Source organism: Mercenaria mercenaria, chromosome 16 (assembly GCF_021730395.1).
Source record: "Mercenaria mercenaria strain notata chromosome 16, MADL_Memer_1, whole genome shotgun sequence".
NCBI lineage: Eukaryota > Metazoa > Mollusca > Bivalvia > Venerida > Veneridae > Mercenaria > Mercenaria mercenaria.
This window is the reverse complement of record NC_069376.1, coordinates 24,370,253-24,390,099: the sequence shown is the minus strand read 5'-3', so window position 1 is coordinate 24,390,099 and position 19,847 is coordinate 24,370,253. Positions and strand designations below refer to the sequence as shown.

The 19,847-nt window shown below is 36.6% G+C and overlaps 1 protein-coding gene across 1 annotated transcript in view; it reads right to left on the bottom strand.

Annotated features, from left to right (window-relative positions):
* Positions 1–490: 490 nt before the first annotated feature.
* Positions 491–19,847, bottom strand: part of LOC123540373 (biogenesis of lysosome-related organelles complex 1 subunit 5-like) — a 32,562-nt gene continuing 13,205 nt past the window's right edge. The window contains exons 2-5 of the mRNA XM_053526402.1: positions 15,712–15,794; positions 11,410–11,539; positions 10,687–10,742; positions 491–5,491 (exon numbers count right to left, since the gene is read on the bottom strand). Coding sequence (XP_053382377.1) covers positions 5,312–5,491; positions 10,687–10,742; positions 11,410–11,539; positions 15,712–15,794 — 449 coding nt within the window. The 3' untranslated portion in view covers positions 491–5,311. The remainder of the gene's footprint in view (positions 5,492–10,686; positions 10,743–11,409; positions 11,540–15,711; positions 15,795–19,847) is intronic.

The following is a 19,847-nucleotide window of genomic DNA, read 5'->3' as shown; positions in this document are numbered from 1 at the left end:
AGGGCCATAACTATAGTTTGGCTCTCTGAATCCAAATTAAAACCCCTTGTGCACAACTGCCTGTGCTGGATAACAATCCTGTGAGGTTTGATGATCCTGGGTCAAACACTTTTTGAGATATGCATGACACTATTTCGTACGGATGGTTGGACAGAAAGACAGACAAACAGGCAGCAAGATGTTCAATCATTTAATGTTTTTTGAGGGGTTTTTTTTGCTATTTTCTTCGACTAGCCCCTAATCTCTGTTCATGGTATGAACCTACTCTTTTCTTTCGTTCTTTGTACCATATAGCTCCTTAATCATGAATGTTTGCTCAGACAGACAAGGGCAACTCTAAGTGCCCCTCCCTCCCAAAAAAATATTTGTGGAGCATAAAACAAGTCTGATTTCAAATGACTTCTGCAGGCTAACAGTATGGAGAAAAAGTGACATCAGACTAAGAAGTATGTGTATTTATGTCGGAGATAAAAAAAATACAAAAACTCAATCAACTGAAATATAAATCTGTATTAGATACATGTATGTAATAACAAGAGGGTCATTGACCCTGAAGTGCTCACCTGAGTAAAAGGCTTTAAGTGTGTTTGCATAACGTAATGGTACAAGTATTGATAGGTTTTTTCTATGTTAGCCGTCACACACATTCTTTCACCTAGGGCAATAGTTAGACAGTACAACTCTGATATCACACACAAAAATCAAGGCTCTAGCTATTATTGATTCATAGAAGAAGATGCATGTGGTCCAAGTTTGAAGCCTGTATCTTCAAAAATGTGAAAGTAGGTCACTAAGTAAAGATTAAGGTCAAATTTCATTTCAGAACATGAAACTATGCATGTGGTCCAAATTTGAAGCCAGTACCTTCAAAAATGTGAAAGTAGATCACTAGGTCAATGTCAAATCTATGCATGTGATCCAAATTTGAAGGCTGTAGCAACAGAAATGCGAAAGTAGGTCACTAGGTCAAGATAAAGGTCAACTCATGTCAAGGTTAATCTAGCCACTGAAAACTATACAATGTCATGTGGTCCAAATTTGAATCTTGTAGGATATGGACAAGAAGGTTTTTAAAGTTTTTCCCTATATAAGTCTACATAAACCATGTGACCCCTGGGGCAGGGCCATATTTGACCCGTGGGGGATAATTTGAACCAACTTAGTAAAGAACCACTAGATGATGCTACAAACCAAATATCAAAGCCCTAGGCTTTGTGGTTTTTGACAAGAAGATTTTTAAAGTTTTCCCTATATAAGTCTATGTAAACCATGCGACCTCCAGGGCGGGGCCATACTTACCCTAGGGGAATAATTTGGACAATCTTAGTAGAGAACCACTAGATGATGTCACATACAAAATATCAAAGCCCTAAGCCCTGTGGTTTTGGACAAAAAGATTTTCTAAGTTTTTCCCTATATAAGTTTATATAAACTATGTGACCCCCAGGGTCAGTGGTTTCGGAAAAGATGTCGTTTAAACACAAATGTTGAAGACGGACGACTTGACACAAGCACACACAGGCGACAGACGACAGACACAACGTGATCATAATACTCACCATGAGCACTTCGTGCTCAGGTGAGCTAACAATAAATACTTGATTAATATAACAATTATGTTTTCTTATTGCACATATAAATTTTAATAACTAAAAACATTCATGAGAATGTATTATTTATACAGTAATGTACACTTACTAACAACAATGGTGTGACTTAAGCAATCTTTAGGCGTAGTAGTGCTAGTAAACACACGCAAACTAAATAAAGCCTGTGCATTTATATCCCCCACTTAATAAGTTGTTCTGCGAATAGAAGGACTTTATTTTGAAAGGAATTTAATTGAGATCAGGGTTTTTTTTTTAGGAGATGGGCCGCTGGGCACTGGTCAAATGTGGAAAAATCATGCTCAAGAGGCCAATTTGAGGAAAATTCACAATATCATACACATCATGTTATACTGCTTTTACACTGTACATTATTCATTACCGGTAGATTGTTTTAAGCAATTCATATTCTAAGTTATCCTATTTCAGGGATCGAATTTGTGTAACTTTTTTTCCCTGAAACAATTTTTTGCTAGTGCCATTTTTCCCACAAGCAACATGGTTACAGTTCCATTTGACTAAAAGTTAAATGTTCAGCTCCGTTTCCAACTTTTTGACAGTTTGAACTGGCCGGGACTTTCTGATTTTGGAAGTACAAACCAAAGTGCTCCATGATTCTTTAGACTAAACTTTTAGCTGAACTGGGAAATTTTAAGTTCTTTCGGGTCACTGCCCATGGTGTCGCTAGCATTTTAGGTCTCCGTGGGCCATTTTCGCCCAAAGAAACTTGTAATTTTCCTCTCAATTTTTGCAAAACGAGAACAAATATCATCTAGATGCTAATTTAGATATCCCATAATTACATTTGTTTAACAGTGACAAGCGTCTACAAGCGGTCACGTGATTATCAGTAAAATAACCTGGAGATAAACACAAGTTACATGCATAAGGACCGTGCAACTGTTTTTTTACAAAATCAAGGGGAAAAACTCATGCCCTATAGTGATCTATATTTGTATCGAGTTTTGGAGAAATTTTTTAATTTTAGACCAATTAAAAGGCAATAACTCTGCAGTTAGCAAATAGATCCTAATGGAAGATATGCATGCACCACTGCCCTATACTGATGTATATTTGTGTTAAATTTCATGAGGATCCATCAATGAATTTCTTAGTTATGTGGGAATTTATGCACTGAAAAATAATTAAAGGGCAATAAGTCTGGTTAATGCCATGATCCCGAAGAAATTTATGCGCCTATAGCGATCAACATTTGTGTAAAGTTTCATGATGGTCAATCAATAAGTTATTAAGACACAGTCGAATATCTCTTTTAAACCAAATCAAGGGAAAGAACTCTATTTTTACTGAGAGAAGAGGATAACACTACATGTGAGCGAAGGTCATGTGCTAATTAATCATTATGTGAGTTTTGATGATTTTCCTTTTTATTGCTCTTCATCAGATTTATTCTAAAATACACTGAACTATTTTAGAGGCTCTCTGACAAAGAATCAGCAAGGTTGCTCCAAGTTAGTTCTACACATTTGGATCAATTTTTTTTTTAAATGTAGAATTTGATTAAGGTATTAGATCACTAATAGTAATATTTACAAAATGGCCTTTGCTTGGTATATTCTGAAAGGTAACCGTGTTTTGCAATATTTTGCAATTTTTAAACAACTTTTACCATGCCGTTTTTTTGTATAACTTATGGTATCTCCTCAAGCTCAAGTAGAGACAAATTTCAAAGTGATAGCCACTATCCAAAACGTTTGCAGAGAACTCATTTTACCATTAATTTTAATAAAAGAAACATCAAACTATTGGTAAACAATTATAAAACACAAAATAAAAATGTCAATATCATTTTTTCTATGGTGCCTCAAGTAAACGGATTTAGTGAGACAGAATTTATACTTCAACATTGAAAAACTAAGGTCGAATGCTGTGTTTCTGTTTTGACTTTTGCTTACTCCATTTAAAAATAACCTTAGGGGAGACGTAAAACCTACCTAAATGTCTTCCACAATATATAATCTAAGAGTGAAAGCAAAATAGAGAACTTTCACCATGTGTAACTCAATATTTTTAAAGATGTGTAACTCTATCCCTTCTGTTGAAGTAGTAAATTTTTTATTCACTTTGAACACCAAGAAATCGCTTATAAGATTCATCTTTTTCCATTTTTGTACAAGAAATCAATAATAAGTCTTGAAAGAAGTAAAAACTTACAAGAAAAAAAGGAAAATAAGGAAAAAAATTTGGTCCCAGTAGGGCTTGAACGTACGCCCCCTAAGTAATGCAGTAAAAGTAGGTTTATGGTAGGAATTGAATACTCTTCAAAAAGGAGGTTCTCTATTAGTGATCTAATACCTTAAACCCTGATTTTATAAAACTTTAGAGTATAGTTTAATTTGGCAAATAAAAAAAGATAAGGTTGTGTGCTCAATATTTTTGTTATACTGATTTGAAAATTTTTGACCTGGCACAAGTTTTCATAATGCCAAGTGTATGGGGAAAACCACAATTTTGATAACATTTTCTCAGATTTTTTTTTTAAATGTAGATTTTAATGGAACTTCTGTCATAAATAAACATTTAGCCTTATAATATGGTGGAATAAAATTTCTTGCATACCAGACGGAGATTTCTGGTATTTTCAATTGTGCTGGAAAACTCCATCTTACACCCTGGGTTGTAAGATAACTCTCGTGGTTTAAACGACATACTGCGAACTACATATATGTAGAAAATTTATGTAGTAATTTAAAGTTTATTTCATGAAACAGAATAAAAATCCAATACCTTTGTAGTTCCCCCTTTGTTCCTTATAGTATATTTCTCGATAAAAAAAACCCAAGAGTTTATTAAAATACATAAAATTACACTGCAAGTGATAAAACAAAACTGGAACTAAACATTGTTATCTGTCTTTGAAACATCATGACGTCTTTCCTGTTTACGGATGTTGATTTCCCGCGCTTTGTTTAAATACACTGCTGTAAGTAAATAGTTCTTAAAAGATTGTTATTCAATTTTATTTTTACTATTATTTCTTGAATATGGTATGCAAAAAAAAGATTCTATCACTGGTTGTTACTAGGTACAGGTGGGAATATCCGGCTCTCGGGTAACTGTTTACGCCGTAACTTGGCTAAAGCTTTGTTACCGCCTTAAACAGTTACCCTCTAGGCTGGATATTCCGATCTGCACCTATACCTAGTGCAAGAATCTTTTAGTACAGGTCCGTGTGCTTGTTTTCGAGATATTTGCCAGTGATCAGAGATCTGTGCACATCGACCTGATTTTAAGACATAACCTGACGGATATCTTACTATCATATCTTAAGTAATATTGTCATTGCAATAAATTTACTCATCTGTTGCCACTGGTTCATAAAATGGCTTTAGTCTATGTTTTCCCGATAAATGACATTACCCCATTACTTCTGGTTTATCTAAGGTGCAGAACTACCATGAATCAATATCACTTGGCAGATAAAAAATTATTTAGAATTACAAGTATAATGCAAGTTGCTTGTTAATCAAGTCTACCAATTTTTAGAACGATTTTCAGATACAAATTAAACGATCACTCATTAACTTTACCACAGTTCCATGCCACATTTCTTAAAATCTACAAATACAAACTTCAACTGAAGTAAAAAAGCTTTTGGCATATCTTGTTAATTATTAAAGATTTCAACTTTGAACTTCAATATTTATCACATAGTTTATGGATTTTCACATGAATTATTACACCTAAGGTGTAGCAGTAGATATGTGTTCTATTTTCTTTTCCAATTCCTCATACTCTGCAGAAACTTTCTTCATTTCTATATCCATATCCTGATCAACTTTAGCACTCTTTTCAAACTGTTCTTGCATAAATACATCCCATTCCTCTCTCCGCCTCTGTCTCTGAAGGTCTAAGAAGCCAACCTAATCAAGAATAATGAAGGTTATATAAAATATAATAAATCATTTGCCATTATAATATATTTTGTTGTTTTTTTCCAATCAGTAATTTTGTTGTTAATATAAATTATCTCTATTCATGTGTGTTTTCAATTGTTAAAATATTCACCCAATAAACTTTTCAAGGGCACCATACCAATTGTTAGATCTATATGTACTAAGGAATTATGCTGTAAAAATAGAAATGAGCCGCGCCATGTGAAAACCAACATAGTGGCTTTGTTACCAGCATGGATCCAGACCAGATTGCGCGGATCAGGATCCATGCTGTTCACTAACGGTTTCTCTAATTGCAGTAGGCTTTAAACGCGAACAGCATGGATCCTGACCAGACTGCGCGGATGCGCAGGCTGGTCTGGATCCATGCTGGCCGCAAAGCCACTATGTTGGTTTTCTCATGGCGCGGTTCAAATACAGACTTTAGCATTCTCCTTTGTGTGATTTAAATTTTCTTTATGTTAACTTAAGTATCCTAACAAACTAAAGCTACTTTTAAGCCTCAATGCATTAAGCTCAGATCAAAAGCAGCTGTAGTTGTTGTAGTAACAAAATTAATAGGAATAATAGAAACAACAAAGTAATGGCACTGTGTATTGATGCACATGTTCTGGCCTGAAATAATGGTTGTCTTCAATGCCAGGAGATGTTTTTTCAAACTAACAATACAACAAAAATACTCTGTAGGTTTGTTTGAAATTTGTTTTAACCTGGAAGAGGGTCACTCAAAGTATATTTCAGTAAAAAAAAATTGAAATCATGTCACTGGTTTAAGAACAGAAGATTTTTACCATTTTCCATATCACCAAACAGGAAAAACATCTGTGCAGGATGATCGTGGTCTGCACTGTTTGCTATTCAGTCAGAACACCCCTTCCAATAATAAATGGCCAAATTGAATGATGGACCAGTCCATTTTAGAAATTTAGCAGGCTAGGGTTAAAGATAATGTGATGGACAGATGAACTAACGATGGACATCCAATCCGAAACACTCATTAATTTATGAACACTTAGTGCTCAGTCAAATCAAAATTTCAGGAAACAACTCTTATTATCTACATGTAGCAAAGAGTTCGAGTTAACCTTAACAAAAAAAAATTAATACTATGTCATGTGATTAGAGCAATACATAAACAAGAGGGCCAAGATGGGCCCTATATAACACTCACCAGAGTTGATCTGGCATACTGCCCTAGTTTTTGATCCCAAATGACCCAGTTTCATCCTTGACCTAGAGATCATACAAGAGGGCCAAAATGGCCCTATATCGCTCACCTGTTATCATTGCACTTAAGGACAGAAGGTCAAAAAATCATAATCAAGATCAATCAAAAGAATTATGAGAAAATATAGTTGAAATTTTCTTAAATTTACTTCAAATAAAATTATTTTCAAATCAGGCCAGTAGTTTCATGCCTGAAGGATTACATCAGAGGAGGTTAGGAGCACAATTTTGACTGATGAAGCCCAAAGTCCTCAGAAAAAGATCTAAGTCCAAAGGAACAACAAAGGGAAGAATTTAACCAAAATTTTAAAAAAATCCTTACAAGGTACAGATATGTCAAAATACACCTAAAAATTGGAGGTACCATCCATGTTGTACCACAGAAAAGTGGTCTCGGTTTTTCCCTACGGCCAATAATAAAAAAGTTACTAAATAAGCTATTTATAGTAACATAAAAGGGAAGTAATTAAAAAAATTATATTGTAAGTGAACAAAAGAAGGATCTGCCAAATAAGAACAAGAGCACTGCAATCGACGCAAATGCAGAGCAATATACACACAAAACAAAGTCATATGACCTTTGACCCCTAAGTGTGACCTTGACCTTGAAGTGAGCCATCCGAAACATGCGCTCTGCACATTGTTTCGATGAGGTGAACATTTGTGTCAGGTTTCTCTGAAATCCTTCAAGGGGTACAAGAGTAACAGAGCGGAAGGGTAATTGCTAACCAACAGACATACAGACAGACAGACACCGAGGCGATAACGTAACATGTCCCTATGGGCGAATAAAAAGGAATCGAGATCTTATGGTGATACAAGTTGTGTGCAAGTTTGGTTAAAATCAAAATATAAATGAAGCTGCTATTGTGCAGACAAGGTCAAAATAGCTAATTTTGGCCCTTTCAGGGGCCATAACTCTATACCTATAAAGGAATCTGGCCGGTTCAAGAAAGGAACCAAGAGCTTATGGTGACATAAGTTTTGTGCAAGTTTGATTAAATTCAAATCATAAATGAAGCTGCTATTGTGCAGACAAGATCAAAATAGCTAATTCTGGTCCTATCAGGGGCCATAACTCTGGAACCCATAATGGAATCTGGCCAGCTGAAGAAAGAAACCAAGATCTTGCGGTGATACAAGTTGTGTGCAAGTTTGGTTACAATCAAATCATAAATGAAGCTGCTATTGTGCAGACAAGGTCAAAAAAAGCTAATTTTGGCCCTTTCAGGGGCCATATCTCTGGAACCCATAATGGGATCTGGTTGGTTCAACAAAGGAACCAAGATCTTATGATGACACAAGTTTTATGCAAGTTTGATTAAATTCAAATCTTAAATGAAGCTGCTACTGTGCAGACAAGGTCAAAATAGCTAATTCTGGCCCTTTCAGGGGCCATAACTCTGGAACCCATAATGGAATCTGGCCAGTTCAAGAAAGGATCCAAGATCTTATGGTGATACAATTTATGTGCAAGTTTGGTTAAATTGAAATCATAAATGAAGCTGCTATTGTGCAGACAAGGTCAAAATAGCTAATTCTGGCCCTTTCAGGGGCCATAACTCTGGAAGCCGTAAAGGAATCTGGCCAGTTCAAGAAAGGAACCAAGATCTTATGGTGATACAAGTTGTGTGCAAGTTTGGTAAAAATCAAATCATAAATAAAGCTGCTATTGTGCAGACAAGGTCAAAATAGCTCATTTTGGCTCTTCAGGAGCCATAACTCTGGAACCGATAATGGGATCTGGCCAGTTCAAGAAAGGAACCAAGATCTTATGGTGATACAAGTTGTGTGCAAGTTTGGTTAAAATAAAATCATAAATGAAACCACTATCGTGCAGACAAGAAATTGTTGACGCACAAAAATAGCAAATTCTGGCCCTTTAAGGGGCAATAACTCTAGAACCCATGATGGGATCTGGTTGAGTTTCGAAAGGAACTAAAATATCATGCCAATACAAGTTTTGTACAAGTCTGATTAAAATTGCTTGCAAAATGTGGTCTTTATCTTGTTCACAAGAAATTGTGGACGGACGGACGAAGGGCGATCACAAAAGCTCACCCTGTCACTACGTGACAGGTGAGCTAAAAAAACAAACATTCTGACCAAGTTCCATAAAGATAGGGTCACAACTGTTGCCTCTACAGTGTTAACAAGTTTTTCCTTGGAAATGACCAGGCGGCCTAGTTTTTGACCCATGTGATCCAGATTCGAACTTGACCTAGAGGTTATCAAGACAAACATTCTGACCACTTCTCAGGAGTTTCAAACTTAAACCCCAGACTCAAGTGTTCACAAGATTTTCCTTCGATCTGGCCTACTGACATAGTTTTTGACCCCACATGACCTAAAGATCATCAAGACAAAACATTCAGACTAAGTTTCATAAAGATTGGGCCACAACTGTGGCCTCTAGAGTGTTCATGAGCTTTTCCTTTGACTTGATCAGGTGACCTAGTTTTTGACCCTACATCACCCAGATTCGAACTTGACCTACATGTATAGATTATCAAAGCAAACATTCTGACTAAATGTCATAAGTTTCAAAGTTAAATTGTGGTCTCTAGAATGTTAACAAGATTTTCCTTTGATCTGGCCTAAAGACCTAGTTTTTGACCCCACAGAACCCAGTTTCAAACTTGACCTAGAAATCATCAGTACAAATATCTGACCAAGTTTCAAATAGACTGAGTCACAACAGTTGCCTCTAGTGTTCACAAGCTTTTCCTTTGATCTGACCATGTGACATAGTTTTTGAACCCACAAGACCAAGATTCAAAGCTGACCTAGAGATCATCAAAACAAACATTCTGACCAAGTTTCATAAAAACTGGGTCAAAACTGTGGCCTCTAGTGTGTTCACAAGCTTTTCCTTTAATCTGACCTACTGACCTAGTTTCTAACCCCACATGACCCAGATTCGAACTTCACCTAGAGATCATCAAAAAAAAAATTCTGATAAAGTTTCATAAAGATTGAAACACAACTGTGACTTCTAGAGTGTTTACAAGCTTTTCGTTTGATCTAAACTAACCTTGTTTTTGACCCCACATGACCAAGTTTAGAACCTGACCTAGACTAAGATGTCATCAAGGCAAACATTCTGACTAAGTTTCATAAAGATTGGGTCACGACTGTGGCCTCTAGTGTTCACAACTTTTCCTTTGATTTGACAGGGTGACCTAGTTTTTGACACCACATGTCCCAGATTCGAACTTGACCTAGAAATCATCAAGACAAACATTCTCACTAGTTCTCATGAGTTTCAAACTTAAATTGTGGTCTCAAGAGTGTTAACAAGATTTTCCTTTGATCTGGCCTGGTGACCTAGTTTTTGACCCCACATGACCCGGTTTCAAACTTGATCTAGAAATCATCCAGACAAACATTCTGACCAAGTTTCATAAAGATAGAATCACAACTCTTGCCTTTGTTTCCTTCTTTGATCTGGCCGAGTGACCCCGTTTTTGACCCAGATTCGAACTTCACCTAGAGTCTAAGAGATCATCAAGACAAACATTCTGACCAAGTTTCATAAAGACTGAGTCATAACTGTGGCCTCTAGACTGTTCACAAGCTTTTCCTTTGATCTAGCCTACTGACCTTGTTTCTGACCCCACATGACCCAGTTTCAAACTTTACCTAGAGATCATTAAGACAAACTTTCTGACCAAGTGTCATAAATACTGGGTCACAACTGTGGCCTCTGGAGTATTCATAAGGCAAATGTTGATGTATGACGGATTCCGCCGGACGCCGGACAATGACAGGTCACAATAGCTCACCCTGAGCACTTCGTGCTCTGGTGACCTAAAAATTGTGAACCCTGGGAATTTTTTTTTATAGAAATGTAACCTTAGTTCTTTTCCAGTTACCAGTAATGAGCAGAATTGGTTTTCCATCTCAAAGTCAGTGTATCAAATACACACACTCACCTCAATATTGTTTTCTTTCTCTTCTATCTTCTTGCAAACCTCAACAGCGACTTTAACTGTAAATAAAAGAAGTGGCTATTTTGTACACAGTAACTTCTGCTTAAATGTAACTTTAATGGCAAATGAACTTAATCATCCTTTTCAGCTAAGCGAATATAAATGACATGGGCCTATAAATGAATAAAGAGATCAAAGTGTCTATGTGTGAAATTATTATTAAACTATAATACTGGATGTGATTATGATCTAGTCTTTAAAGCTGCATGCCTCCAGTTCGTTCGACAACAAAAAAAATTTCTTTTTAGATATCTTGAAATAAATGCTATATTTTTTAAGAAGACTTTAAGACTTAATTACTGACAAACTTTATGTTACGGAAACACATGAGAATTTGCTGTTTTTATTACTTTTTAACATGAAAATTAACAAGCATTTGTCATGCTTTTACTCAAGGTAAACTGTCTCGATTATAAATATCTATATTTTGAAATCATTATTCACTACTTCAGCTATAGCGCTATTGGTTACGACAATGGAAAAATGTCTTTATTGCCACGGTGGTCCGGGGTTCGTTTCCTGACACGGTCATCTTTTTTCTTGATTTTGAATTTTTAAAATATTTTAGAAACAAAAATTCATATTCTAATGTTCATAATATGACCAAACTTCAATTTGAAAGAAAGATTATTTTTTAACCAAATCTGGAGTTAAGAGAAAGCTTACCTTTAGCTTGAATGTTTGTAAGGAATGTATCTAAAGCAGTTTCTGTTTCTGGTATATATTTATCTGTCATGTCATTCAGCTGAGTTTTTATTTTGTTCAGTCTGTCTTCTTCTCTTGTACCCCGTTTTTCCTAGAAAATAAACATTTATTCATGCATATTATCTGGTATTCATTTAATTTCGTAATAAATTTTATTAAGTAAATGTTTGATGTTGTGGGCATGAAATTTTGGTATTAAACTAGTGTAATAACATTTTTAGGTGATGTTGTTCAAGTACATATGAATTTGGTAGAATCGACTTGTTCTATATCAGGTAAAGAAAGAGGGAATTTCGAAGTTTCAGCAGGAACAAGAAAACATGTAAAAACAAAAAATATCAGTAAAACCAATGGATGTTTCCTGAAATGTGCATACTAAAAGAACAAAAGTGAAATTTACTGACTGGACACATAAAGTTTACTGATGTTGAATGATCAGAGGGCAATATCTCACTGAAAACTTATTCCAGTGGATAATGAAGAAAGTATGCGCACCTCGCGTCCTATGAATTTTTGCTGAATTCCAGGCAGTGGTTGCTGAGAAATACTCCTGAATATGATGGTGCTATAATTTACTAATGTTGAATAATCAAAGGGCAAATAAATCAGTGAAAAATCAAGTCATCACGAACATATGCCACGGCCAGGGACTGAGCTCACATCCATGCAATTTTTTAGATCTGCACTCTCCCTACTGAGTTATGCAAGCAGACTTGAGATGAAAATTAAACTCAAGGAATTTAAATATATTGAACAATTATCAGTGTACTAAGGTATCTGTTGATCAATATTAAAAACAATTAAGAAATAATTTATAGCAATTAATTTTTTAAAAGAGTGCTTTAACACTATTTATGCACGATGGGTGGTTATATGTCAGGCGTAATAATTTCACGAGGGCACAGCCCTCGTGAAATTATTTGAACGACGTATTACCAACCGAGTGTATAAATAGTGTTAAAGCACGCTTGTGCTATAAAATATTTCGATTCTAATATGCCCTTAACCTTACCCTGCTAAATTTCTAAAACGGACTAAGTCCATCATTCAGTTTGGGCAGTACCACTTATTATTCAAAGGGATGTTCACTGAAAATTTACTGACAGAATAGCTAACAGTGCAGACCATGATCAGCCTGCACAGATGTGCAGGCTGATCTTGGTCTGCACTGGTCGCAAAAGCAGAACCATTTGCTGCCAGCAGGCTAAGGGTTAAAGCAGCATGCCTCCAGATTTGACTAAAAAAATAACCTTTATTTCAAATTGAAGTTTGGTCCTATTATGAACATTAGAATATGAATTTTTGTTTCTAAAATATTTTAAAAATTCCAAATAAAGAAACAAGAGGGTCATGATGACCCTGGATCGCTCACCTGAGTAATATGAGCTACATGCTTCAAATGTCAAACTGATGATTTTTAGAAATGTTTTGGAAGATTTTCCGATGTACAATCAAGTAACCCCTGGGGTGGGGCCACTTTTACCCCGGGGGTCATGATTTGAACAAAGTTTGTAGAAGTCTACTGGGCAATGTTACATATCAAATATCTAAGATCTAGGCCTTCTGGTTTATTTTTAGCAAATTTATGAAGATTTCCCTATGTACAATCAAGTAACCCCTGGGCCTGGGTCAATTTGACCCTGTGGGGGTCAAGATTTGAACAAATTTTGTAGAGGTCCACTAGGCAATGCTACATGTCAAATATCTAAGCTCTAGGCCTTCTAGTTTATTTTTAGAAAATTTTGAAGATTTTTCTATGTACAATCAAGTAACCCTATGGGGCTGAGTCAATTTGATCCCGGGGGTCATGATTTGAACAAATTTTGTAGAGGACCACTAGGCAATGCTACATGTCAAATATCTAAGCTCTAGGCCTTCTGGTTTATCTTTAGAAATTTTTTGAAGATTTTCCTATGTAAAATCAAGTGACCCCCTGGGGCGGGGTCAATTTTGACCCCAGGGTCATGATTTGAACAAATTTTGTAGAGGACCAATAGGCAATGCTACAAGTCAAATATCTAAGCTCTAGTACTTCTGGTTTTTTTTTTTAGAAAATTTTAAAGATTTTTCTATGTACAATCAAGTAACCCCATGGGGCGGGGTCAATGTGCCCCCAGGGGGCATGATTTGAGCAAATTTTGTAGAGGTACACTAGGCAAAGCCACATGTGAAATATTTAAGCTCTAGGCCTTCTGGTTTATTTTTAGAAAATTTTTGAAGATTTTCCTATAGAAATCTATGTAAAATCAAGTGACCCCTGGGGCGGGGTCAATTTTGACCCAGGGGGCATGATTTGAACAACTTTAGTAGAGGTCCACTAGGTAATGCTACATGTCAAATATCTAAGCTTTAGGGCTTCTGGTTTTTGAGAAGAAGATTTTTGAAGATTTTCCTATGTAAAATCAAATGAGCCCTGGGGCAGGGTCAATTTTGACCCAGGGGTCATGATTTGAACAAGTTTGGTAGAGGTCCACTAGGCAATGCTTCACACTAAATATCTAAGCTCTAGGGCTTCTGGTTTTTGAGAAGAAGATTTTTAAAGTTTTTCCTTTCAGTTGCCATGGCAACCAGAATTCTGTATGGAATTCAATTCTTTGAATAATTTTTGTAGAGCTTCATCCAAGGAACATTCCTGTGAAGTTTGGATGAAATTGGCCTAGCGGTTTATGAGGAGATGTCATTTAAAGTAAAATTTTACGGACAACGGACGACGGACAACCAGAATAGCTCACCCTGAGCCTTTGGCTCTGGTGAGCTTAAAAATATGACCGCGCCGGGAATCGAACCCCGGACAGCCGCGGCAATAAAGACATTTTTTCCGTCAACGTAACCAATAGCGCTATAGCTGAAGTAGTGAATAATGACTTCAAACTATAGATATTTATAATTGAGACAGTTTACCTGGAGTAAAAGCGTGACAAACGCTTTTCAATTTTCATCGTAAAAAGTAGTAAAAACAGCAAATTCTCATGTGTTTCCATAACATAAAGTTTGTCAGTAATTAAGTTTTAAAGCCTTTATTCTTAAGAAGTATAGCATTTATTCCAAGATATCTAAAAAAAATAAAAAAAGATGTTGTCATCGATGGATGACAATGCTCCTTTAATGTCAAACTTTGAATGAAAGTATGGCCGATGTTAGAGTTTAGGACCTTTGACCTACGGAGCTGGGTTTTGCGTGCGACACATCGTCTTACTGTGTCACACATTCATGCATAGTTATTTTAAAATCCATGCATGAATGACAAAGATATGGACCGGACATGCCCATCAATGCACTATCATGAAAAATGATCTTTAACGTCTAAGTGTGACCTTGACCTTTGAGCTACGGACCTGGGTCTTGCGTGTGACACGTCGTCTTATTGTGGTACACATTCATGCCACTTTATTTGAAAATCCATCCATCGATGACAAAGATATGGACCGGACACGCCCATCAATGCACTATCCTTTAACGTCTAAGTGTGACCTTGACCTTTGAGCTACGGACCTGGGTCTTGCGCACTGCACGTCGTCTTACTGTGGTACACATTCATGCCAAGTTATTTGAAAATCCATCCATCAATGACAAAGATATGGACCGGACACGCCCATCAATGCACTATCCTTTAACATCTAAGTGTGACCTTGACCTTTGAGCTACAGACCTGGGTCATGCGCACTGCACGTCGTCTTACTGTGGTACACATTCATGCCAAGTTATTTGAAAATCCATCCATCGATGACAAAGATATGGACCAGACACGCCCATCAATGCACTATCCTTTAACGTCTAAGTGTGACCTTGACCTTTGAGCTACGGACCTGGGTCTTGCGCACTGCATGTCGTCTTACTGTGGTACACATTCATGCCAAGTTATTTGAAAATCCATCCACCGATGACAAAGATATGGACCGGACACGAAAATTGCGGACAGACCGACAGACAGACAGACGGTTCAAAAACTATATGCCTCCCTTCGGGGGCATAAAAATTTGTTGTCGATTGATCTGGTGACATGCTGCTTTAATTCCAAACACTAAATGAAATATAGAACTGCTCTTTCTTGATCGCGACAAAAGCTTTGACGTCACCGCACGTTAACATGACGTCATTCAAGCGTACGAGTGTTTTAACAGAGACAAGCATATTAGAATTAAAGATCCTACATGTAAACAACAGCATTTATATATATTTAGGTCATTTATGTTACTATGTAATCATGGTGATATAATACAAAACAGAATGTTTCTTTCAATCTCTTCAAAAAAGTTTTTTTACCTCAAATTCTTTTACAAAAGCCCGTATGTGACCCTGTAAGATTGGCCTGTGATCAAAAAGCCGACTGTGCAACTCCCATATATCTGTAAAGGAAAATATAGAATTAAAAGCCTTAAATACCTAATAGTAATAAGGTTTGAATTTCAGATTACCATTATGCACTGATTCCCCTTTGCAGGAGACTATAGGCGAAATCAGCAACTTCTACTGGCAAAATACATTTTGTTTTCCCCTGAAATTATCTAAGTTCCCTGCAAGCAGAATACTTTCAAAATAAAAGTATAAATACATCCATATGACCAGGATGCCCAATTTTGTTACGTTTGGACACAAAGTGTGAGATCTATAATGGCACTTTGACAATAGAACATGTATACTGAACTTACTAACTGAAAAGGGAAAAAACTAGAAAATGCTTTTGTAAAAAAGCGCATGTCTCCCCAAATGCAAAGTCCTATAGGCAAGAAGTCAATAGGGGTCAGGAGCGAAAGTCAAAGAGACACTGATGGTTGGCTGCAATAGGGATCATCTACTTGGCATGTCCAGTCATCCCGCTAAATTTCAACACTCTTGGCCTAGTGGTTCTCAAGTCACTGTTCAGGCTCCTGTGACCTTGACCTTTGATCAAGTGACCTCAAAATAAATAGGGGTCATCTACTCTGCATGTCCAATCATCCTATTAAGTTTCAACATTGTAGGTCAAGTGGTTCTCAAGTTATTTCCAAAAAATGATTTTACATGAACAGGCCACTGTGAGCTTGACCTTTAACTGACTGACTCCAAAATCAATAGGTGTCATCTACTCTGCATGTTCAATCATCCTATGAAGTTTCAATATTCTGGGTCAAGTGGTTCTCAAGTTATTGATCGGAACTGGTTATCAATGTTTAGGCCCCTGTGACCTTGACCTTTAATGGAGTGACCCCAAAAACAATAGGGGTCATTTACTCTGTATGAACAATCATCCTATGAAGTTTCAACATTCTGGGTCGAGAGGTTCTCAAGTTATTGATTGGAAATGGTTTTCCATGTTCAGGCCCCTGTGGCCTTGACCTTTAACAGAGTGACCCCAGAATCGTTAGGGGTCATCTACTCTGCATGACCAATTATCCTATGAAGTTTCATCATTCTGGGTCAAGTGGTTCTCAAGTTACTGACCGGAAATGGTTTTCAATGTTCAGGCCCCTGTGGCCTTGACCTTTCACAGAGTGACCCCAAAATCATTAGGGGTCATCTACTCTGCATGACCAATCGTCCTATTAAGTTTCAACATTCTGGGTCAAGTGGTTCTCAAGTTACTGCCCAGAAATGTGTTTTCAATGTTCAGGCCCCTGTGACCTTGACCTTTAATAGAGTGACCCCTAAATCGAAAGGGATCATCTACTTTACATGTACAATCATCCTATGAAGTTTCAACACTCTGGGTCAAGTGGTTCTCCAGTTATTGATCAGAAATGGTTTTCCATGTTCAGGCCCCTGTGATCTTGACCTTTGATGGAGTGACCCCAAAATCAATAGGGGTCATCTACTCTTCATGATTAATCATCCTATGACATTTCAACATTCTGGGTCAAGTGGTTCTCTAGTTATTGATCGGAAATGGTTTTCAATGTTCAGGCCCCTGTGACCTTGACCTTTGACAGAATGACCCCAAAAACAATAGGGGTTGTCTACTCCAGCAGTCCTACATTCCTATAAAGTTTGAAGGTTCTAGGTCAAATGGTTCTCCAGTTATTGCTCGGAAATGAAGTGTGACGTACGGACAGACGGAAGGACGGACAGGGCAAAAACAATATGTCTCCTGGGGAGACATAATTACTCTTAGTATTTGTTTCATCTACTTGTCACATTCCCTTGAAATGATGTAATTTCTTTTTTTTCTTTAACAGGTGAAATAGTCACCAGATAGCAACACAAACACCTTTCAAACTTTTGACAGTACACAAGACAGTCAGAAGTTTCACAATACACCATGACATACACTTTGACTTCAAAGTCATGTGCATGTTATCAGTCTGTATTTCAGAGTTATACCTTAACTGAATGTACATTGGGAAAACTTTATACATATAATTATATATCTGCTTAAAGTCACAAATTTCCACCGAAAACTAATGTATGTATGCAAGGCCTTTATTATACTACTAGATCCTTACGTTTGTTTTGTTTTCAATTTATTTCTTTAATTACTAAAATTGCTAAAATCAAAACATCAATACATGCTGTAACAGCATCTGTGTAACTGGGATTTCCCTAAAATTGAAATTAGGTTGCATGTACATGTAAGGGAAAATTACCAGCATGACATATCATGGATTTCAAATCATTTTCATGGGTAACTTCCAGTAAATGTGCGATTAAAAGTAAAAAGCCCATGCACAACGAAATTTCCTTAAATCACATTGGATTTACATGCTTGATGGCGGGTGTCTGTGAACTTAGTCCAAATAATAGGACGTTTCGCAACAGCGTGATAACTTTTGACTGTCACAGTGAGTGTCCCATCACATTCAATGTTATTCTGCATATTTCTGTTAGGAAATCCCCCAACAAAATCCGTTGGGAACAATTTTTCTGGTACATGTACAAAGTACATGTATTTGTAATGATTACATCTCTGATAATAATATGTTGACATTAAAGCAAACTGGTTTCCAAGTCATTTACGGAGCAAAATCACTAACAAGAGGGCCAAGATGGCCCTAGGTCGCTCACCTGAAAAACACACCATAACACAACATAACAGATTAAACATGTTTGACCTAGTGATTTCATGGAAAAATATATTCTGACCAATTATCATTAAAACTGAAGCAAAAATCTTGAGTATAAGTAAGTATTTTCTGTGATTTGACCTAGTGACCTAGGTTTTGACCCCAGATGACCCATATTCGAACCTGACCTAGATTTCATCAAGGCTATCATTCTGACCAAATTTCATGAAGATCAATTGAAAAATACAGCCTCTATCGCATACACAAGGTTTTTCTTTGATTTGACCTAGTGACCTACTTTTTGACCCAAGATAACCCATATTCAAATTTGACCTAGATTTCATCAAGGCAATCATTCTGACTTAATTTCAGGAAGATAAGTTGAAAAATATAGCCTCTATTGCATACACAAAGTTTTTCTTTGATTTGACCTAGTGACCTAATTTTTGATCCCAGATGACCCATATTCAAACTTGACCTAGATTTAAACAATGCAATTATTCTGACTAAATTTCATGAAAATCAATTGAAAAATACAGCCTCTATCACATATACAAGCTTTTTCTTTGATTTGACCTAGTGACCTACTTTTTGACCCCAGATGACCCATATTCGAACTTGAACTAGATTTCATCAAGGCAATCATTCTAACCAAAATTCATGAAGATTAATTGAAAAATACAGCCACTATCACATACACAAGGTTTTTCTTTGATCTGACCTAGTGACCTAGTATTTTTGACCCCAGATGACCCATTTTCGAAATCGGCCTAGAATTCACCAAGGCAATCATTCTGACCAAAATTCATGAAGATTAATGAAAAATACAGCCTTTAATCGCATACACAAGGTTTTTCTTTTATTTGACCTAGTGACCTAGTTTTTGACCCCAGATGACCCATTTTCGAACTCGGCCTAGATTTCATCAAGGTTATCATTCTGACTAACATTCATGAAGATTAATTGAAAAATACAGCCTCTATTGCATACACAAGGTTTTTCTTTTATTTGACCTAGTGACCTACTTTTTGATCCCAGATGACCCATTTTTGATCTCGGCCTAGATTTCATCAAGGTAATCATTCTGGCCAAAATTCATCAAGATCAACTGAAAAATACAGCCTCTATCGCATACACACGGTTTTTCTTTGATTTGACCTAGTGACCTAGTTTTTGACCCCAGATGACCCATTTTCGAACTCGGCCTAGATTTCATCAAGGTAATCATTCTTACCAAATTTCATGAAGATCAGTTGAAAAATACAGCCTCTATCGCATACACAAGCTAAATGTTGACAGACAGACAGACGACAGACGACAGACGCCGGACATCAAGCAATCAGAAAAACTCACCTGAGCATTGCTCAGGTGAGCTAATAAAACTTTGTAAAAACATGAAATTTTCACAGAAAAAAAGCTTTG